General features: G+C 42.1%; 1 protein-coding gene across 1 annotated transcript; it reads left to right on the top strand.

Moving 5' to 3' along the window:
* The first annotated feature begins 1,143 nt into the window (after positions 1 to 1,143).
* Positions 1,144 to 19,579, top strand: RWDD1 (RWD domain containing 1). The gene is made up of 7 exons (XM_083176851.1): positions 1,144 to 1,508; positions 9,009 to 9,077; positions 10,785 to 10,915; positions 15,959 to 16,102; positions 16,636 to 16,768; positions 17,944 to 18,006; positions 19,306 to 19,579. Exons 1-7 carry the CDS (start codon positions 1,436 to 1,438, stop codon positions 19,413 to 19,415), a joined length of 723 nt encoding a protein of 240 aa, XP_083032977.1. The 5' UTR covers positions 1,144 to 1,435; the 3' UTR covers positions 19,416 to 19,579.
* The last annotated feature ends 4,461 nt before the right edge of the window (positions 19,580 to 24,040 follow it).

Raw genomic sequence — 24,040 nt, 5'->3', positions numbered from 1 at the left:
TCAGTTGAATACTGACCCTGCGAGCTGTGACAGCGAGCAGGCAGCACTGCTCGCTGTCACAGCTCACAAAAAGCATTACTATGCGCTGTGATGAAAAACAGGCACATCCGGGCTAAAGCTGACATCACAAACCCTCCCCTGATATGGCATGGCATAGGGATGGTTATCAACTATCAATGTTCCCAAAACCTAGTGCTCCATGTTTTGGGCATCAATAGGGGAGGCTTGAATAGTTTTATGCCACTGATGGAAGGCATCTGATCGACCCACCCGGTTCTTCTGCGCATGCGCGGCAAAGTGATAGTGGGAACCATCAATGGTAGGTGGTAGAATGTTTTATAGCCATCAATGGTTCCTGCTTTAAAAGCCATCAATGGCATGTGTCAGTGGCCATCCTGAGCTTGGCACAACTGTGTTATTCCCGACACACACAATGTTTTTTCAGGCACACCCTTCGCCTAGAGTTGGATTCCCCCTTAGTCTTTATGTATCATCGCTTGAAGAGATAAAATACCAACCACTTAGATCCTATCCTTTTCCATACTGCTGGTGCACTGACAGGATAGAGATAAACAAATGCCCCTGTAATCCCCTGGCTCTGAGCACAGAGGGCCAGATTTAGACCTGCTTGCTGAGCTACAAGTATTCAGAGCCCAGTGAACAGGTAAACACCGCCCCGCTGAGCTCCCTTCCCAAATCCTGTGTGCACAGCTGCAAATGCATTTCCCCCTGCCTGCAGCACTGAGTAAGTTTAGACTCACTCAAAGTCTAAACTCATGCAAAGGCCCACAATGCAGGCTACAGCACGTCAGATCTTTACACTATGGGACAGATGGATCAAGTGTCAAAAAGTGATAAAGTGGAGAGTGATAAACAAGCAATCAGCTCCTACATGTCATTTTTCAAACCCAGCCTGTAACATGGCAGTTAGGAGCTGATTGGCTGGTTGTTTATCACTTTCCACTTTATCACTCTCTGAAGCTTCATCTAGCCCTCTCCTCTATGGGCAGAGTCACTGTCACTCACAACCCTATAGCCAGCCCAGCAGCAGCACATGCAACCGGCACTTCCTTATGACATCACAATGGGCGCCGATTAAGACTTAACCAATCAATAGCAGGCCGGACTTGTACTTTTGGTACCATAGTACATGAATCCCTTGTGCGATGTACGTAGGCCGGTGAGGAATGGCAGTTGGCGGCAGTAATAAGGTCATCAGGCGACCACGAGTGTGACAAATTCCACGCCTGCAGCTGTATTAGCACACGCAGCAGCCGGGGCGGACAGCGGCCTAGGCAGGAGCAATCGATGTTGGAACGATCGCTCCTTCTCTAAGCGTGGCTGGCAGCCGCACATTCACAGCCAGGACGCGGCACCGGGGAGGCCGCACCACACCAAGTAGCAGCCCGTGTGCGCGTCCCATGGCCGGCCAGTCATGACGGACTACGCAGAGGAACAGCGCAACGAGCTGGAGGCTCTGGAGTCTATATACGCGGACTCCTTCATAGGTGAGCAGCGCCGCTGCCTCCCCCCAACATACCCCGAATCCGGCATTGCGGGCTCCATATGTCCCGGCCCACTGCCAGCATCTGTCACTGCGCCCGGAGATCCGGGACCGGAGCCGCTGTCATGTGTAGCTTGACTGCTGTCACATATAAGTGCGCTGTGTGCTAGCAGTGCGGATACTACCCCGCCGCCGGGTGAGGGTTCTTCCACCCTTCACTCCCTCTGGCATGGGCATGGTGCAGCAACATCAGAACTCATGTCATTCCTTATACACTAAATTGAAGTTCAGAAGTGGTTTTGGCTCTGTAATTCCATCCAGTCTTGGATCTGTATTTGTTTTTCGCCAAAAGCACCCTTTTTGGTCCTGGTACAGTATTTAAAAAAACAAAACATAAATTGCTAAAGTCACAGAATTTGGGCCTGTTTTGTTCCTATGGTATTATTGACCTCAATACCATTCATTTCAAGTACATTTTTAGTACCTTACAATCTTCTACATTTTACACTAATATTGGTCAACCCCTCCTGCAGGATTTAGCCACATCGTTTCATGTGTAGGTATGATGAAGGATGTGCTCCTCCCTCCCCAGTGCTAGCGGCGGGCAGGCAGGAGATTTCAAAACATCCGTGCCTGCAATGTCTTATGCAGGGTACACACCACGACGACCCGCTCACGATGTACATAGTGAGCGGGTCGTCAGTGTCTCGTCCGACCTGCACACGGTGACGCTCGGGGGGGGCACGACCCGCTCACGATGTGCACCGTGAGCGGGTCCGATCCGATGGCGACCCGCACCCGGCTGTATGGTCGTCATTCAGATCCTACCTGCAGCAGGTAGGATCTCAATAACGACCGATCCGCGGGACTGCGCATCGGATGGTATCGGTTCACACCAGGACAGAAAAGGGCCCAATCACCACACAATCTACATCCAATTGGTCGGAATTGGATCTAGATTGAGGGGATCGGGCCCTAGTCGTCCTGGTGTGTACCCAGCATAAATGTAATCTATGTAATGTCCCCCCCCCCCCCCTTTTCATCCCTGCTTGATGCTGCACTGTAATCCACACAAAAAAATCCTAATGTGTGCAAGCATACATGGGCAATAAAGTTGATTCTATTCTAAATGGGCGGCCATTGAATTATTTGGGAGTTTTGAAATCTGCCCGCCTGCTGCTACTGCAGTCTCGCTCTCCAGCTCCTGGCAGTGGCATCTCCCACTCCCCCACCTACCCCTGTCCACGGGTCACTCTGAGTTACACGGATAGATATCATGTCCAATCCAATATCTATCCTATTTCCCTTGAAATCCAGTAAACCCCTCTGATCAATTGCTTAATCGTTCTGTGTGTGGGCATGATAAGGGGTGTTCTGGTTTTCAAGGGAAATTGGATAGATATTGGATTGCACACTATCTATCCAGTGTGTGTGGGCACCTTTTACACTACACTAGATCCACATATAGAGATTATGCCATGGTAGAGCCACTCCCCCCTCCTCATTCTTTCTTCCCTTTTCACCAGCAGCACACAACAGGGTTACACCTCACCGCACCAGTGCACACACAGGGTTACTGTGCGTCTCAGATACAGTCGGGATATAGTGTGTTGAATACAGTGCAGATTAGGTATTGTGCGGGTTGGTTGTAGTATTGGACATTTACAGTATGGGTTGTATTCAGTGCAGGTAATGGTAGGATACAGTGCGGTCTGGGTGCAGTGACAATGGCCATACACTAATCAGATGGGCATGCAATAGCTCAGCAACTGCCCATCAGGGAGCCACTTGGCTCCCGAACGGCTGTACCACATACAATATATTTATTTACAGTTTATTTACAGTTTCTTATATAGCGCAGCAGATTCCGTTGTGCTTTACAATAGTAGACAGTGATAAGACAAACTGGGCAACAACAGACAGACTTGGAGGTAGGAGAGTCCTGCTGCAAGCTAATATATGTATTGTATGTGACCCCAGCAAGTGCTGCCACATCCGCTAAATCTGAAGTGCAGCACTTGCGATCTCCGGATCTGATCCGATGTACACTTGACCATGCATTGGAATCTGTGGTTAGGCACATACGATTTGGGCACTCCTCACCCGATTTCTTTGTTCAATGAATCATAATTGGGTTAAAAGGGTCCCAATTGTATAAGTGTATGGGCACCTTTGGGGGTTGAAGTACAGTGAAGATTAGATCGACATTGAGGGATATAGTGTTGCTTACAGTGCAGGTTGGTTATAGTAGGGTCGGATACAATAGTGCACTTACTGTGACCGGAGATGTCGGCAGTGCAGGGGATTCTGGCTGTATTGGCAATTTGCAGTTGGTGGCTGTGTCAGCAGTGTTGGTGTTGCCGCAATTGTCTTTAGAGCACGGGCTGCCGGCTGTGTCTGCAATGTGGGTGTGTTGGCTTTGTCCTTAAGCTGGCCATACATCAGAAAGATCGATCTTAAGATCGATTGCGCTCATGATTGTGTACAATTTCCCTTGAAATCCCCGGCAGTCCTTGGTGGTTTTTGGACACACAATCTACACACAATCGATCATACAATCAATCATACAATCCATCTACTGCATGATTGTGTACACAAGATGTGCACACAATCTGCATACAATCCATCTTACAATCAGTCATACAATCCATCTGCTGATTGATTGTATGATTATGTACATAAGATGTGCACACAATCTGCATACAATCCATCTTACAATCAGTTGAGATTGTATGATTGGGTACAATATCTTTCTGATGTATGGCCACACTTAGAGTGGTGGTCCAGCTGTGTCAGCAGTACACGGGTGCCAATGGTATCCGCAGTGTGGAGTTGCCAGCAATGTCTTCAGAGCAGGGTTTTTGGTTGTGTCTGTAGTGTGGTGGTGTCGGTAGTGCAGCTGGCAGGTTCGACAGTGTAAGAAGTGCTGCCAAAAGGCCTGCCAGGCCCCACTAAAACTTGGTGGTGTGGCCTAATTGCGGTACTATGCTGCCAGGGAGGCCTGGGTAATTAGTACCCGCGCCCCCTCTCCTCTTGGTGTCTGCATTGAATTCAATGGGTTATCACTCATTGGATGAGCCAAATCAGCTGCGGCTCGGAATACATTCAGAAACAGAAATTTTATCATAGTTACTAGTGTCAGTGTTGATGAGCATTTTATCACATTTAAATATGTGTACTGTCCAGACTTGTTCCTAGGGGCTCCCATGTCTATACAGTTGCTCATGTTTTAAGGTCCATACTGCGATTTTGCCTAGTGTGTGTGCAGACCGATGATGGGGAAAATCACTGGGCTGAAAAATGTTCAGTTTATACACACTTTTTTTTAATTAATCCCAAATCCTGGGATTGAAAAAATACCCTGGAATAGGTATCCCTACTCCTGAACCAAATAACAACTGTGCAGTTTCACTGACGTTTATTCATACATTTGTATATCCAAATCAAATGTCAAATAGCATAAAGCTTTATGAGTTATTGTTTTAGTTGGATGGAATGCAGTAAAACTCTTAAGGGGCGCACACACAGGGGATTTCAGCACTATTTTTAAACAATTAGTAAGTAAGTAAGTAAAATTTATATAGCGCACTTTCTCCAGAAGGACTCAAGGCGCTTACAGACATTAAAAAAAAACAATGCACATAATACAGAGGATGTTGGAGGTACAGTAACAGACATGTCACAGACAAAAGAAACCCCTGAGCACACAGTAAGCATAATGCAGGAGTGGTGCAGCATTTTGGATAATAACTTCCATGGGTTGTGTACTCCACCCTGACAAGGTACCAAGTGCAGCAGCCATTTTAGGCGCTCTGCGTAGGATTACCCAGGGTGAAATAGATCACCCCTAAAAGAAACTACCCAAAATGGATGATTTCAATGTATACTCAGGTCCATGTATTTTTCATTCACAAGTGCACCAGATGAGGCAGCCATGGAGGGCGCACTACGAAGGTTACACTGTAAGGGGCGAGCCATACAAGGACCCAATGCATATATTGGAAAGCAAATACTTCTGTAGTAGTATGATAAACCCTGCACAGAAACATCCACGTGATCAACATCCTGTCCGCGGAGATACCATCTGAGGCAACCAGCTTGGTGCACTGCATAGGTCAGCGCTGGCAGGGTATGCAATCTGCGGAGGTACACAATACAGGAAAAAGAACATGGTGGGGTAGATGTGTGCTGCAGGAGAGGAGGGGGGGGGGGAGAGAAAAGACATGAACACACATTTGCAGGGGACTGACACTTTTACAAGAAATTGATGGGTGAAGTGTTGGTGCATAGGCTGGCCCTGCTGCTTCCCCTCACAGGGGAGCACAGATCGCTCTGTGTATATGACCCCCAGTGATGACCCATGCATCGCCATCGACCACAAGGAAAGACCATGCTTGCATGGTATTCCTGTTAAGATTGTGGTGTTTTTCCTGTAAGCATAGTAGTGTTCATTCTAGCACCCGCTATCTTTGATGCAGATCTGGTTTGCATATCAGTGCTGATGTACAGACCACACTGTGCTAGAAGCACCACAGCAGACAGCGCCATGTGTGCTGAGCAATCTTGCTTAAGCACAGTGCTCAGTGTTGCCTTTTGTGTATGGGGATTTAGACCAATGTTTCTGGCGTGGACAACATTTACAAATCTATTTATGGACTAGTGAAGCAACAACATTTGTGCCTAAAATTAAGAAGCACTGTTTGTTCACACACTAAATAGTTAAGGGTTTCTTATTGTTTTATATTGCTAGGATGTCAGACTTTTCATAGCATGGGCATACGTGTTCTAATGATATGTAGTTAACATCCTGCACACAGGATGCCGGCAGTCAGAATTCAGATGCCGACATACCAACTTTTACCCAAAAGACTGATGCTGGAATACAGATTGATTTAATCCCATATGTAAATATGCAGGGCTGGTTAGTGTTCAGGTGGTGGGGGTTCGCCTACAGGGTAGGAATGTTAGGGTTATACACTATCAGAAAGGGTTAGAGGGGGAAGGTAAATATACTTTGTAAACCCCAGTCGTGATTCCCTCTATAAGGATGCCAGCATCCATATTCTAACCACCGGCATCCCATCCACCAGCCATCCATATGTATTCCATTATATTTACATGTTTGTGGACTTTACACTACAAATCTCACAGAAATATCTGCTTGCTTGTTATTGAGATACAGGTTGAACAGTACACATAATAAATTAAAGTTGTGGTAGTGTTCACTTTTTAAGCTTATTTTGCAGGTCGCCCTTCATGTTTTAACTTGTAAATATGCCACAACCTTTTAATGTGCGCCATTCCACCACCCCCACTGTGCTGACACACCAGTCATCTTTCGTCAGTTGCCTCCATACTAGCAGCCCCTTAATCTGTACCATGCTTTTTTCGTTCACTGCCCTTGAGGCACACGAATAAGTAGGAGTCAGTTGGGACTCTAGGGGGTGCATACTTTTTTTTTTTTGATTGCTCTATCAGCTCAGATATAATTATGCAATACTTATTTTGGATGTGCAAAATAAATAAATGAAAGTTGAATACTACTTATGATACTGGGGTCTCCCTCAAGTGGCTGACACCACTCAAAAACGATATTTTCGCCATTTCACTATTTATTTTGATTTATTATATATTTTTTTATGGTTTAATATTCACTAAAGTTTCAGCTGAGTTGACAAATGACCCAAGGGGTTCGGTAAAGGATCACAAGTGGTGTTCATTGACTACAAAAGCTCATACATTTATCACTCTTTAACCATGCACTAATTCTTGCCATATTATTGTATTATTTTCCTATAAATTGTTCAATCACAGTACTATATTCACTGCATAATGCAAAATTTACACACAGGTGCATCAGAGTATAGGTATGACGCTTGCGCATAGAGACAGGAAGCTGTTCCTGTAGAGGAAACAAATATCTGCATTGTTTTCCTCACTATTATTGGAAGGGATTTTTTCCCCTAAAAATTCTCTTCCCCTTCTTCTTTCTCGTTGTTTTCTTTTCCCTTTTACTTTTTGTTCTCCGGGCTACATTGGTGCTGTACAGTGTATTACTTTTTAATATATATGAGTAAAATTTAAATAATTTGGTACTTGTTTCCTAGCACGGCGCCAGCAATAAAAATTGTATCCATCGGGTCCTAAAAAATTGCTTGCATCGCATGCGATGGACGCGATTTTTACACTGGAACCAATGTAAAATGGTCCCTGAGACCCAACTTTACATTGGCCCCAATGTTAAATGCCCCCCAGACCCCAATTTTCATTGTATCCCCACCCTGATGGGTGAAATGCCCCCCCATTGTTAACGCCACCCCACGATGAACGCCAACCTGAAGCGTGCCGAGCGCAGCGATCCCGTGAGGGGCGGCGGTACGCGTCCTCCGACCTTTTCATACCCCCACTATCCACGTCGGCGTGGAGTTGATTTTATATAGTATGGCGAGCCCGAAGCGTGGCAAGCAGACGCGCATTACTTCACAGGTATTACGTGTCCCCTCGCGGGGCTCGCCACGCTTCGGGCTTGGTGGCTCGCTGTGCTCGCCACACTATATAAAATGAACTCCACGCCGATGTGGATAGTGGGGGTATGAAAAGGTTGGAGGACGCGTACCGCCGCCACTCGCCACACTTCGGGTTGACGTTCATCGTGGGGTGGCGTTAACAATGGGAGGGCATTTCACATACAAATTACCCATCAGGGTGGGTATACAATAAAAAATCGGGTCCATTGGGCCATTTAACATTGTTCCCTATGTAAAATCGGATCCATTGCATCGATCGCATTGTATGCCATTATAATGGCATACAATGGACCCGATTTTACATAGGAATTTAACATTGAATACAATGCATTCAATGTTAAATCGCGTCGGTCGCATCGCATACCTTAAGTTAAGGCATGCGATGACCCACGACGGGCGGCATGCTAGGAAACAAGTACCAATAATTTTAACAGCCAAAGTTAGTCCCCCTAAAAAGTATTTTTTCTTTTTCTCAATATATGGTTATCCATAACTCTAGGGAGCACCCCCAACAAATTGATGTATGATATTTATATCTATATATGTAAAAGTTGGTTCACAAATTTACCATAATTCCGTGGTCAGCGCAAGCCATGGTCTTTTCTTCACACCACTCAACTTCTCAGCTGAAAGCGGTACGTCAGCTCTTCCAGAGCCAAAGCTGCATAGTTGAACTGAGTTTGCGGCAGTTTTTGCCTATCAACAGGCTATCCGACTGGGAAAGTTTCGATTGTAAATTCAACTTATTATCTGCAAAAATGATTGTATACCACCATTAGTAGGAAAGCTTTACCTACTAGTATTGTACAACAGGCTGTAGTATCTGCAGCATTTGAGGGGAAGAACTCACATACTGAGATCTGTCAGGATATGTTACCAATAATTAATGTGCGTATGCAAACTTCCTGCAACACTAATATGAACGGGTAATGACAGAATTTTTACACACAATTAATTTTCATCTTATTTTGTTTCAGTGTTGACGAAATCACCAGCAAGTTTCTCTATCACTGTGACATCTGAAGCAGCAGCAGAAGAAGAAGAAAGTATGTGTGTAGAATCTTGAATGTACATTATTTTTGTACATGGTTCCTTGTCATTTGTATTTTCAGTAATGCGTACTGCACAACTGAATGTACATTATTTTTGTACATGGTTCCTTGTCATTTGTATTTTCAGTAATGCGTACTGCACAACACATCTGTTACTGTCAGAATATAGTTTTCATTCTAGCACCCTGTACCTTTTTAAAACCCTTGCAGTTCCTCTTTCCTGCCTGGGGTCTTGCTGTCTGTTGTAGTTTTTCTAGTACAGTCTGGTCTGTATTGAGATAAAACCAGACTGTATTAGAAGCACCAAAGCAGACAGCGACACTCCAGGCAGGGAGGAGGAACTGCACGGATTTTGGAAGGTGCAGGGTATTCGAAGGAACACTTTTGCTAATGCATATGTAAAAGACAGAGTGAGTAAAAACACACTCAGGCAGATGTATTGAGCGTGGGAAAGTTGTAAAGTGGTAGGTGATAATGCACCAGCCAATCAGCTTTGTTTGATAAATGACAGGAGTTGATTGACTGGTGCACTACAACTTTTCACTGTATTGCTTTACCAGGCTTAATACATCTGCCCCGATATCTGATATTGGTCTTTGGAACATATATTAGCAGTCCAGGGGCCAAAATGTAATAATCCGTGATTTGCAGGAACCAGGGAGGTAGTTCCTAGATTTAAAGCAGCAATTAATTTGGTTAGATATTTGCTTATGGCCAATTTTGACTCAGCCGAATTTTATCTAATGCTGTGTACACATGGGGGCGATAAAGGCTGAAATCGCTGGAAATATGGTCGCAGGCGAACATATTGCCAGTGATGGGAGTGTGCCCCGGCGATAAATCCCCGGGTGCGCACTCCCGTTTTCAGCCCCGTTCTAATCGCTGGTCGCAGGAGCTTGCTCCTGCGACCAGCTGATTACCTCTGCGGCACCGCCGGCAAAGGTTCCCTTTCATCAGCCACCATCTGTGGTCGCTGATGAAAAGGAGAAACTGAACAATATATTGCTAGCAATATATGGCTGAGCAATATATCTCCCCCGTGTGTACGGGGCTTTAGTGTGATTTGGTGTGTCTTAGTCAAAATTGAATTGCCTGCACAGTCTATTTCACCTAGAAGATAGCAACGCCATGGGGCCACGCATCACCATCGCCTGCAGGGGAAACATGGTGTGATTTTTTTTTTTTTTTGGCTAACTTGCTAGACCATTTTGACCATATAGTAAAAGTTGTCTGCAAAATCGCACTGTGTGTACACCCCTTAAATCTAGCAAGAATCTCACTGGAATTGGGCTGGCTATTACATTCAATCTAGATTCAATTCAGTTATTGTTTTTTAAGGTAGCTAATTACTTTAATGTAGACCTTCTTTGGATTTAGGTTTAAATAGAAGTACACATGTGTCATACCCATATTCTAAAATATTAATATTTCTAAACTAGTATGTACGTCTTGTGTAAACTCTTAGCTTTTGTAGCATTATAACTTTCTGTATTCCTCAATAAAGTTATTATCCTTCATACATAATTCTGCTATATTCATTATACTTGTGAAAAAGGACTTCACCTAAAGTCTTGTCTGTAGGCTGAAATTGTCACAGTGCTGTCCTGGGTAAACCATTGTGAATATGAATCTGCTGCTGCTAAAGATGAAAATGATTGCAAAATAATTCTACCAATATACTGTTGTTTTTTTGTTTAACAGATGTAGAAGTAACACTAAAGTTTACTTATGTGGGGTCATATCCAGACAAAGCTCCTCTATATGAAATCATTTCCCAAGAGAACCTTGAAGATACTGATGCATCTGGTATCCTGACCTTAATAGAGGAGCAGGTAAGTCATAGACTTTTCTATAGTTCTGCTCTGCCTAGGTGCTACTGGTAAGAGGGGGTTATTTAGACCTGAGCCCTACGATGAGGAATATGCCGCCAGAGTGAAAGCCTGAAAATTGCTTAGTATGGCTTGCAAAGATTAGCTGCAAATTCACCAGCTGCTCACAATTGTACAATTTTATGAATGTGGGCAGCCCTAGATTTACTCAGATCAGGTCTGAATAACCCCCAGAAAACCTATTGCTAATCTAGTGTCTTCACTCGTTTTCTGGATGTGTATTTCAGATCTAACAGTTCATGCATCTGTTCCAACACAAATTGAAAGCGAACACTAAAGGGGGAATCATATTAGCCATGATCACATTTCTCCTGAAAAAAATGTGTGCAATACTTGGCCGGTGGTCATTATTGGGTTATCCAAATAACATATTTTTTCCTTTTTTATTTATTTATTTCATATTTTTTTTAGAAAAATATTCAGTTTTCAGGTAATACCCATGGATAAGTATCCATACCTATGTGATTATTATCTATTTACTGTTTCTTATATAGCACAACAAATGACCATAACAAAACTTGGTGACAACAGACAATGATAGCCATAGGAAGGCCCTGCTAACAATCTATACAGAAATAGGCCTTGATACATAAGGATAGGGTTATTTATTTCAATATGATCCAACCAGATTGCAAACGTTCTTGGTGGGCTTTATGATCTAGTCACACAACGATGTTGGTCTGGAGTCAGGAGGATGGGAAGGCTAAGAAAGAAAATGTGAGGATACTGTATTTGTGGATGTAATTTGAGTGGAAAGTTTATGATGGTTATGTGGGTTCTTCCGGAATTTGTGAAGCTTGCCTGAAAAGAAGAATGGAAGAGAAGTAGATCTTGCGAAGACGTCAGGTTGGGAGATATTTTGAGATGAGCGAAAAGATGCACATTGGGGTAGTTTGGTTAATGGCCTTGTGTGAGAGTAAAACTACTAATTTAATGATAAATTATATATATATATATATATATATCTATCATGTATGAAAATTGTTGCTAAAATCTATAAGCCAACCTAAAGGTTTAGGAGCCAGATTTCTGTCTGAAACCTTCTATGGGACATACTTTCCCCTTGTGCTTCTTAGCATAGTCACCTTCAGAATCTAATACACAGGATGCCACAGCATAGTAATCCCCCAATAAATGCTATGCCACAGCAAAGTGCCCCCCCCCCCAACCCTCTTAAAAATAAAGTAATGAAGAAGTCATGTCATCCTTGCTGGAAGTTTGTAATGCAAGCATATACAACACGTTCAAAACAATTTGATCCTTGTTGCTGCAAAAAGCAAAGTCCATATATAGACATGAAAAGAACACTCAGAAGAACCATTTTATGATGAGTTTAGTTACTTTGCAGTTCTTATGATACTGTGATATGAAGTGAGTGGGTGTCATAATTGCTACATCCATGCTGATATCAGTGAGGCATTCGCACATTCGTCACAGAGGTGGAGTGTTCTGACACAAGCACCTAAGAAACCTGTAATTGATATAGTCAGTCTTGGCACTTGTGTATTATCTGGGAGCCCGATTTTATCATTGCATGCCACTACTTAAGGCATGCGATGTGATTTTTCATTGTAAAGACCAGATTTTTTATTGTATAGTCACCCATCGGTGATTTCATACCCCCACTATCCAACTACGCATGGAGTTTATTTTATATATTGTGGCGAGCCACCGAGCCCGATGCGTGGCGAGCGGACGCGGATTACTATACATGTATTCTGCATCTGGGATGTCACAGCAGGATTGTGGGAGTTGCAGGGCTCAACTGGGCTGAGCAACTTCATTCTCATGGCAGAATTGCTCTTGCCTACCACTGGGGCAACCTGCAGTAGGGTAGTTGGGATAGAGAATTCTACGCCATGGGCCTGATTCTGCTTCACTTGCAAAAGCTTATTCTCTGTCTAATGGCGAAAACCATGTGCAGATGTGGGGCAGATGTAACATGTGCAGAGATTAGATTTGGGTTAGTTATTTTGTTTCTGTGCAGAATAAATACTGGCGTCATTATTTGTAAACTGCAATATAGATATTGGTTTGAAATACAAACCCCACCCAAATATAACTCTCTCTGCCCGATGTCACTGATGACAGATGAGGAGTGGATAGGGGAGGGAGCTGCATGCTCAGGGTCTGGCCAATCCACCTCTTATTTTCCTGGCTGACTGAGTGTTTTAGTTTCTCAGGCTAGATATCACACATAAAGGAAGAGACTGATCAATTATAAGCGCTCACTGAAAGACAAGGCCAGGGATTTGTCGAGCCATGAGTTATATATGAATATATTTGAATATTTGGTCTAATGCATAATGTAGAAAGGATCGCTGTACTAATGTCTGAAAAACACATGTTGCTGCTGATCAGCCTGCACGATGGTGTCTATTACTAAATGTTTGCCAATGTTCACAGACCTGTCATGTCATGCTACCTGCTACTACAACACCCCACAGAGGAAAGCAAAAAATGTTTTTACTAGAAACCTTATGTTTTGCAGCTGTGCTAAAAATGTTGTTAACATTGTGACAAGATCACTGGACTAGTGATGGAAAGCAGGTATTTGCCTATTTCTGAGCTATATGTTTTTAAACCCCTGGCGAATTATACAACCGACAATCATAATTTGGTCTAAAATTAAATCAGAATACGCAAATTATATAGAGGGATGTAGCAAATAGATTATACACTCTAACCAAAGGTTGAACTTAATGGACGTACGTCTTTATTCAGCCTTAACTACTATGTAATTGTATTTGCTCTTTTTTTGAGACTTTGGTTGTTTGGATAGGGTCCTGGGGTTGGATGGTAGAAGAAAGGCACAGTCCAGGTTCTTTGTCCTATCAGCCCCACAGAAGGCTAGTTGGGGACATAACCTGTGTGGTTGGGGCAAAAGGCTGTAAAGATGCGTACTTACTGACCGATATATTGGCTGTTTGATTGAATAGCCGATATATTGATGCAACACTGGCTAGTGTGTACGAGCATTTATATATATGAACAGCATGCACCACAGCTGATGTCCGATATATCTAAAGATATATTGGTGCATCATGCTGTGTGCGCGGGCGATCCATCGATTGCTCATACAGCCACGCCGGGAACCGCTGGTGATTGACAGCTTAGTGGGCGGGCGAATGCAAATGTGCCCGGCCATTTGGGAGGTCAGTTCCAATGGACAGGGCAGCGTGTATGGAGAACACACTGCTCGATCCATCTGTAGATATATCTATTAGTGTTTACTCTGCTTTAGCCTGATCAACAGTGGGTATCTCACTGAAAGGAGTGACTAGTCACCTGCTGGGATATCTAAGGAGCTGTTCCTGGTAGAAACTCCTTGGATTGTGAGATTGGGTGAACTTGATGAACACGTGTTTATTCAGTCTTAACTATTATGTAACTATGTATTCTTCTGTGTATAGGTAGCGCAGAACGGCAAGTTTTTTTAAAATTTATTTTTGTCTGAACACACTTTGCAAAAAAACAGGCGCCTACTGGGGCTCACACTGAGGAATGTCAATTCCAGGGTGGTACAAAAAGAACTAGAGGTGGTGGAGCGCTGAGGTATAAAAGGATTTGGATCAATTAGGTATTAAAAGTTTTGTTCTATTTATTTTTCAAATGTCAATTATCTCAAATAACTTTGTTAGACTAAGGGGGGTATTCAATGTCAGGGTTACGGCTGACGAGCAAGCTCGACAGCCGTGCCCCTGTCCCGTTCTCACTTTGCTCGACTTGAGCTCGGCGGTCAGGATTCAATGTCCCGAGCGACGAGAAAGGGGCGTGGCCGTGCGCTGAGGACGGAAATAGACGAGCTCCGGCCGGGAGCTCGCCTATTTCTGGCTTTTATCGGCAAAACGAGCCCGACCTCTTGTGATGTTGGGCTCGTTCTGCCGAGAACCCCTGTTCAATGCTGTCGGGGAAGACAGCATTGAATAGGGCCCTGCAGCTATCTCCACCGTCGGGAGATGGCTGCAGGAGCACGACTAACATTGAATACCCCCCTAAATGTTAAATAAAAATATACAATATAAACAAGTGCACTAAATTGATTCACTTTTAAAACCTATTAAAAATGGACATTTAGAAAGGCATGTATACCTAAAATTTGGAGTCTCGCTTGTTCCTATTGTTCTCTGTAGTGGCAAGAGAAACTTGGTTCCCCAAGAAAGATCCGTTAATGAGTGGAGCTGGTGCTGTGGGAGTCCATAAACTTTGCAGGATTTGAGTGAACTAAGTATACCTCGCTAAATGTCCATTTCTAATCTGTTTTAAATGGTACTCAATTTAGTCCACTTGTTTATATTGTATATTTTTTTATTTAACATTTAGTCTAACATGGGTATTAAAAGGTAAATTATCTAAAATAACTATTTGATCTGTTCCTTTTATACCTCAGCGCTCCACCACCTCTAGTTCTGTCTGAAGACAGTTGCAACAGAACCTCTGACATAAAATACAGTTTATTTTTAATTATTTTTTTTTAATTATATAAAATGGTGATACACATTTGTAGTTGCCTTCTGAATTTTGCATCACTCCGCTGATCATTTCTGGCTGCAAGTTCTTGATGAAGCACACTTTACCAAGCAGAATTTTTATTACTGTAAAGAAAACAATTCAGCTTCTTAAAAGGCTTCTACACACTGAAGGCCAAGAATGATGATATCTTTTTTAAATTAGAGTGAAAATAAACTCCATTCCATGCACTTTTAAATTCTGTACTATCATTTTAAATAGCATTAACCTTAAAAATCTGTGAGTTTTTTTTATCACAAAAATGGGACTTAAAGTCTGTCCCAAGTCTAATGGCATGAGGTGCCTATTCTTTCTTGATACATAAAAACATCGGATAATACAAGTGTTGATAATGAAATGTAGAGAATATTGTAATCTAATTGAATAAAATGTTTTTTTTTTTTTTTTTTGCACAGATGCAGGATACAAGCCAGAATCGGCTTGGGTTGTTAAATTCCATGTTCTAATCTTTTGTAGGCTCAGGAGAACCTGGGAATGGTGATGATTTTCACTTTAGTGTCTGCAGTCCAAGACAGACTAAATGAAATTGTAGACCAAATAAAATCCCGAATAGAAGAGGAAAAAGTAAAGAAGGATAAAGAGGCAGAGGAAGCAGAGAAAGTAAGCCTATCTCTTGCATGATAATGATACTCGGTCGTAAGGGGTTCTAAACCGTATTTCTTCTAGACTATGCCTACCACTATCACAGCTGTAAATACAAACCGTTTTATGCAATGTGAATCCAGCCCCTGTGTGTGCCACTTGTGTGTGCGTGGTAAGACCTAATCCATCCAGTACTTGTGTTTATGTTTAGGAAAAAATCTTAGAATTCTTCTATGAATAAATCAATGTGTTTTAAACCCACCAGACTGTTGCGTATTGGTTTGCTGCAGACGTACATGTTTATTATTATATGCATAATGTACATCCATGGGTGCTGTGGGCAGATCTGTGCTGAAAGAAGAAGTGATCACGTTGTTGGTTTCTCAATGTTCCTGTTACGAGTGGTGTCCATGGCACGCGATGAGTGGATTTTGACGTATGCATTGTATAACTGATGTAGAATTTTTGGTGTACAAGAAATACAGTGTAATGCACAATTTCTAAAGATTAGCAGGAATATTTCAGCATCACTAACTGATCATTTATCTTAGGTTGTGTTCCATGGAACTCCTGTAACCATAGAAAGCTTCCTGAATTGGAAAGCTAAATTTGAAGCAGATTTAATAGAAATGAGAAGGAATAAACAGAAGGAAGAAGAGCAATCCGGAAAAAGTAAATTAACAGGTGAGCTTGTTACAGCTTGCATGGTGTTTATTCTCAACCTCGGTCCTCAAGTACCCCCAACAGTTCATATTTTCCAGGTCACCCAGCAGGTGCACAGATGTGCTTATTATTCACTGACACATTTTAATAGATCCACAGGTAGAGCTAATTACTTCACTTGCGATTCCTTTTGGAGACCAGGAAAACATGAACTGTCGGGGGTCCTTCAAGAACGAGGTTGAGTATCACTGCACTACAGCATGCTCCCATTAGCTCTCTCTTAAGTGCTAAGATACGTGATGAAAAGTCATCTGGGCCATCATCCCACTGCTTTCACTAGTTAATTTTGTAGGCAATGTATTCAAGAAGGACTTGCAATTAGGTTTTTTGTATTTCTTAACACCTGTTGCTTTTTTCACATTATATTTATTAACCACTTAATTGGCTAATATAATTTTTTTTATTTTTCAAAAACACTTACTGTAATTTTTAGAATGAATTTAGTTCAAATCATTACTTTAAAAGTTATCCAACATGATTTTATATATAAAAAAATAATGCCACACGCAAATTGTTTTATCCATCGATAACCATTATATTGAATCATCAATCGTGATGCTGCAGCTTTGAAATTGTGTATGCTTGGGTCTTCTTCATTTACATTTTCCCCCATGTGAGAGGTACCACCAGACTGGCAGTGATCAGATGCACAGCAGGCGTGGGGGATGGAACAGGGATGCAGAGGGGCCAAGAGATCCATTTTGAGATTAGTAGATGCTGGACGATCATCTTCTGTCAGCTTCCAGCTGGGGCATTCTTGACTGATCACGTCATATGTGGCCATGTTGGAAAAAGACCCAACCTGGCACGGTCTTCTCTAATGCAACGTTGCCGCGAAAATGGTTAATGAAACTTCTATTTCCTATAGTGTGCCTTCACTCCAGAAAACAAGTAACACCAGTTTGAGAAGTTTTATTTAAAATATCTTCCCAAATTGACTATTCTATGATAATGATTACTAGAAAGTACCTTACGGAACAGCTATGTTTTCACTTTCTTTGGGATGTAGTACAAAAAATACTAAGGTTAATTTAAGCCACCTTTTATCAAAATATGCTGTTTATTTAACAAATGCTCTTTGTTTAGGCAAATGCTTTACAAGATTTAATAGATCTGTTATTTTTGTATTTGTCCAGGAAAACAGTTATTTGAAACCGATCATAACCTGGATACGTCCGACATCAAGTTCCTGGAAGAAGGTTGGTTGTTGTTTCTATTATTATAATTATTATTATCGCTTATTTATATGGCACCACAAGGGTTCGGCTGCGCCTAACAATACATAACTGAGCAATGTCCAGGTCATTTTGTGTTGCCAAGTTCACTGGTACTTTTTTATTTTTTAATCTAGAATTTGCCAAACTTTTGAATAGGACATGCATATGGTTCCTACGATCAAAGAATGCCCTGTGTGTATTGCATTGAGAGCTCCCTTAAAAGCATGTTATGAGTTCACAGAAACAGCTTGCAAATGCCACACTTGGGTATCGATCTTCTTAATTGCAAAGGTTGTGAAGTGCCCTTGCTGCTGCTTTTAAATGCCAGCAACGGCACCTGATTTCCCACCGTTTGCAGGCTGGTTTAAGCCCGAATTCACACTAAATTGCTTGATACGCTATGGGTCAAAGAGCATTCTTGTGTGAATTCTAGCCACTGCCGCGATGATTTGCACTCGTGAATTTGTCGCAATAAATAGGATTGGCACCTTAGAATCAACTCCAGACTCTATTTTTCTGCTTAACTGATGAGATGGCAAAGGAATAGCCCAGGCCTGTCCAGGATATAGATTTTGAGTCAATTGTCAAATTAATTCTGGTCCCTTTAATATGTAGCCACCTCTATTTTAATAAAAAAAAAAGTTTGCTTGCCAATTTTCACACCGGTTTTGACAAATTCCCTTGGCACAAAGGGTTGAACAGCTATAATTCTTAAGACCTTCCTTACGCTTTGGATGTGAATCAAATTAAAGCTGATAGTGTGCACTTTAAAGCCACCTTCATTATAGCATTATAAACCTCAAGAGGATTTTTGCAAATCATTTGAGTACCAGTTTTGTTATTTAGAACATTGATGTGTATGTTTGTTCAAGCCTTCGAAATACTATATGGGCAATTAACTTATTGGGTTTTGCATTCAGTCTATATGATGACATTTATTACAGGATATTTATTTAGAACTCCATTCTGTAGTGCACAGGAAGTTGCAACCACTAGATGGCTTATGATTTTTTTTATAATTTTCTACTTTTTTTGCGGTAAAATTTTTTCCCAGGCTGTGATCTGTACCTGGTAGTATTGAGAGGGATGCTTACAACTATATTGCATTTGAACAGCCATGAATTAATCATTTAACAAATCGAATTAAATATTGTAACTCCACATAGCTTACTGTCACAATTTCCATAAAGTAGAGAAGTGGTCCTAGCAACCAATCAGCTTCTGAGTTATTTTTGGAAATCAGGTTAACCGAAAGCATAACTTGTGCTCTTTACCTTACAGCTGGAAACAGTGTTGAAGTGGATGAATCTCTATTCCAAGATTTGGATGACTTAGAACTTGATGATGAAGATGATCCAGACTTCAACCCAATTGATCTAGAAAGTGATTAAAGTCCTGTAATAAAAAGTTCACAGTATCTGTGACTATATATAAGCATTCACGCACTGCTGTTATATTTTTTTCTTTTTTTTTTTTTAAGTCCTATTTTAATTATCAGGAGAATATTCTTCTGATCACTTTCAAAGTTGACGCTCAATAAATTGATTTAAAATCAGTTGTTTGAAAAGCTTTTTATTGTTAAGTTGTACTTCTATATTTGAGACCATATAGGAGTATGTTTATACTTTACATGTGACGCAGCAGTAAACTGAAATGTGACATTGAGGAGAATGTATTTTATATACATGGTTTCTTGTTCTCCTTTTTTTATTCATAGAATACTTTCCTTGGGTTTACAGCATACAGTACCAAAGGATCATTGATGCATGTGGGAGGCAAAGGCTTTGCCTATCTGTACTGATCCCATAGAGCAAATTTGTTGATAAAAGCTAATACTGACTTTAATAGGTGTCAGAACACACCGTGCATCACAGCTTGCTGCATAGCCACAGACTGGTTGCTGGCAGGAGTGTCAGTACTGGACTAATGAGCAATGAAAGAAATTGGCCTGAACTGGGTGTTCGTGCATCATTTACCTGAAAAAAAAATGTAATTCAGTGCACGTCTTAAGATTTAATACTTCTCTTCAATTGGTTATCCAATGATCATATGATGCATCATCATTAGTATCAGGATTTGCACCGCTCTCCACTAGTTGCAGTGATTTGCATCTGAAATTGGTCAGCATGAGTATAGTTATTACCTTTTTTACTTTCATGCACGCACTCTTCTCAATCCCATGTTCGCCCTCTTCATACTCTACTGCATGCACCATTAGGACATGAAATGGGAAGGTCCATGAATAAGCGCTGCTATTATTTCATATGCATTCCTTTCCTGATGCTATGCCTACTATCATTTAACTTGAGCTCAAGCCATTTTGTGTGCAACTCCAATTCAAGCTCTCAATCGGATTCGTACTTGAAATTTAAAAAAAAAACATCTCTCTCTAATGTAAAACTGTCCCTGAATTTTCTCAAATGCATAGGTCAGACACATAGCACATATTGTATATACATTCCAAATAACTTTTCCAGAATTTTCACCCTAAAGATGGGACAACTGAAGGCTTCTAAATAGATAATATGGGGCAGCAATCTACATTGGCTAGCTAGCTTTGAAGCTTTATTCTGAGAGTTTTTACATTTGTAAGACTAATAAGAACCATATGGTATAAAGTACACTTCTCTTCATGGTGCGACGTTTTTTTAAATGATATGCACCATAATGATATAATTTGTGGTCAACCCTCATTGTCAATATAAGATCTTCCAACTTAGTCCAGTGGCCACTCCTACATGTTCCCCACTGTGCTGTCCCACAATTCCAAATAATTGCTTACATGTTCCTGGCATCCTCCTACTGGTCTGCAGCTCCTGCTATCTTAGGTTGGATATCTGGATGACATTATTGTACCGGTGAACTGCAGGTCCTGCCCATGTGATTTTGTGGACAACTCACTAGCTTTGGTGCTCTATAAACAGCCAGTGCTGGCAAAGGATTGCCAATAGCACAGCTCACATTGAGTATAGTAATTTTGGCTAAATGAATCCTGCATGTTATCCTGCTCCTGTGTTTCTGCGATCAGGCATCCCTGAATGTGAGTACTTGCCCTTGTGATTTTGTTTGCAGGCAATCCTGAAAATCTGCACTCACATATGTGTTCCCACTTTGTGGCAAAAAGTCAAAATGCATCTGTCTCTATTCCGGCATCTGAGTTATCCCACACCACTACTCCTGCACACCCACCCTTATAGTAACATGGATGTTCAACCTCAACTACTATCTAATTCAACATTTTACATGATCAATGGTCTAGATGTGATATCCCCATTTGAATTATTTATTTTGTTAAAATTTTGGGCTAAAATAGTTGTTATTGGTTGCATCCCTGAATGTTTTTTTCCCCCATATAATGTTTATCCAACCTTACACTATTTCTTCATTGATCTCCATGGCAGCCATGACACTGGGATATTCCCCTCCTTCTAGTTTACACAGGATTTTTTTCAGGGACCACTTACCTTGGGCATAACAGTCTGCTCCTCCCTAATCCCTGTGTATTTTTTTACTCCTGTCTCCGTTTAGTGAGGACAGTGTAGGGTGTTTTGATTTATTTTAAACAGGGTTACTTCTTTCTAGCAGGAGCTGGCTCGGGTGGTTTCCCGGGGAGAGGAAGAGTGTAGGGGAGTGTGGCCTTTTATGATTCCTGCCTCTTACACTAAAAAGGTTTATGTCCTGCAAAACCTTTGCCAGGGTGTCCCGCTTTTTGCCTTGGACCCTGGGATTAGCTGGTACTGGCACCTGCAAAGAAACTTGGAACTTTACAATTATGCAGATGCTGGTGTGTGTTGAGCTCGCTCCTGTGGGCGGAAGTGCGAAGTGCCTTCACTTTCCTCCTATATTCCGAATATGGGTTTGGCGCTGCCCTTATGTAATCAGCAGCTAGTGGGTGAGTAGGAGTGGGCACTGATGGGCAGAAGGTGCACATCTGGTGTATATATCAGTACATGGAACTTAGTCCTGGGAGGAAAGTCAAAAATCATCAAACGGAAGAGAATTACAGGCTGTGTGGAAAGCAATGTGTTGTCTTATGAGTGAAATTCAAAACTTCCATCTACGAGTAATGTCAGACAACGGGACTGTGCTTTCACGCAAAAATCATCAAGGGGGGACCAAAAGCAAGACGTTGATGGCAGGATCAGAAAAAATTGTCCTGGGTGGAGGAGAATCTTCAGTCCATTTCGGCAGTATGTATCCCAGGACCATAGAATACTATTGCAGACTTCCTAAGTTGAAAGAAAGTTCTCCCAGGGGAGTGGGAGTTCAATACAGACGTGTTCAAGATGATTGTAGCCAGGTCGGGCAAACCAAAGGTGGATCTTATGGCGTGTTACACCAACAGAAAGGCGAACAACTTTTACGCAAAATTCCATCATCCCCAGGAGCTAGCCTTGGTTACCTTCTTAGAATGCTGGCAGTTCAACCTATGTGTTCCCATCGGTCCCCATGATAAAAAAAAGTTCTCAAGAAGATCAGATGGAGGTACTAGCAGTCTTGTCCTTTTGGCCGAGGAGGACTTGGTTTACTTACGTACTGAAGATGTTGATTCAAAAACCATGGCTGTTACCCGCAACACCAGATGTGTTATGTCAAGGCCCGGTGTTAATCCAGATCCGGCCATATTATGTCAAAGGGTATGGAGATTGAGCAGAAGACAGCCTAATCCGAATAAACAGCATAATCTATCTTGCAAAAGTTCTATATTTCTATAAAAGACACACAGCTGATTTTGTTTCCTTCACTGGCGCTACATATAAAGAGAAGAAAGGGACATCCCTGGTATGGGGTGAACGTCTCCTCTTCTCCGTTACGCGATAGAGGATCGAATAAAGAAACCTTTGTAGATGTTTACCACCACGTGAAAAAAGAAGAATATAATGGTACCGTACTCCCCTATTAGGGGGAGGACGGCTTCTCTTCTCCGTGTGTTAGGCAAAAGCTTTAGATTTCCATATGTGATAGATTCTCTGTCAACCCAAGGTCTCCACATAGTAGATTTCATAAGTATGAACCCTTCCACCCCTGCTGTGAAGGACTGTGTTGTCGGACTTGACTGCCTTACTGTGGGACAGCACCCAGGACTGTGCACCATTAAGCGCTTGATGAGAACTGTTTTTCCATCTCAGTTCTTCACCAATTCCGGTAACCAGCCTTTACCCTAGGGGTGTACTTATCAGTATTCCCACTGTTCTTATTTATGTTTTATTGTATATACGAATAAATTATTTTTATCAGTATTACACCATGTTCCCATGTTTCTCTCATTCATACTTAGGAAATCGACTATGTGGAGACCTTGGGTTGACAGAGAATCTCTATCACATATGGAAATCTAAAGCTTTCTAACACACGGAGAAGAGGAGCCGTCCTCCCCTTAATAGGGGCGTACGGTACCATTATATTCTTTTTTCACGTGGTGGTAAACATCTACAAAGGTTTCTTTATTCGATCATCTATCGAGTAACGGAGAAGAGGAGACGTTCACCCCATACCAGGGATGTCCCTTTTTTCTCTTTATGTATAGCGCCGGTGAAGGAAACAAAATCAGCTGTGTGTCTTTTATAGAAATACAGAACTTTTGCAATTTTCATGTTTATGGTGTGGGGACACCATTTTTTTGTTTTCTAACCTGCTGCTTCCAAAGCGCATGTGTGTATACTAGTATCACTCCTTTCTTGTATACAATGGCATACAATGCGATGCGATTAAACATTGTATAAGCACCCTAATGGGTGCTTACAATGTTAAATGCACCCCCCCGCCACCCCCCCACTATAAACGTGAACCCGAAGCAGGGCGAGCGGCGGCGGTACGCGTCCTCCGACCTTTTCATACCCCCACTATCCACGTCGGCGTGGAGTTGAGAATAGAAAGTGTGGCGAGCCACTGAGCCCGAATCGTGGCGAGCGCATGCGGATACCTGTGAAGGCCGCGAGGGGACTCCGATACCTGTGAAGGTATCCACCGGTTCGAGCCACTCAAGGACATTTTACTTAAAATGCTCACATGGAAG

This window comes from Crinia signifera, chromosome 3 (genome assembly GCF_055691185.1).
Source record: "Crinia signifera chromosome 3, ASM5569118v1, whole genome shotgun sequence".
Classification (NCBI taxonomy): Eukaryota; Metazoa; Chordata; class Amphibia; order Anura; family Myobatrachidae; genus Crinia; species Crinia signifera.
Note: the sequence above shows the minus strand (reverse complement) of the source record. Positions and strands in the feature narration are given on the sequence as shown.

What these genes read in the sequence shown, in the direction of transcription:
- RWDD1 (XM_083176851.1), top strand. Translation starts at nt 1,436, where the DNA reads ATGACGGACTACGCAGAGGAACAGCGCAACGAGCTGGAGGCTCTGGAG. An exon ending in ATACGCGGACTCCTTCATAG is followed by an intron (nt 1,509 to 9,008) that starts GTGAGCAGCGCC and finishes ATTTTGTTTCAG; the next exon opens with TGTTGACGAAATCACCAGCA. An exon ending in AGGCAGAGGAAGCAGAGAAA is followed by an intron (nt 16,103 to 16,635) that starts GTAAGCCTATCT and finishes CATTTATCTTAG; the next exon opens with GTTGTGTTCCATGGAACTCC.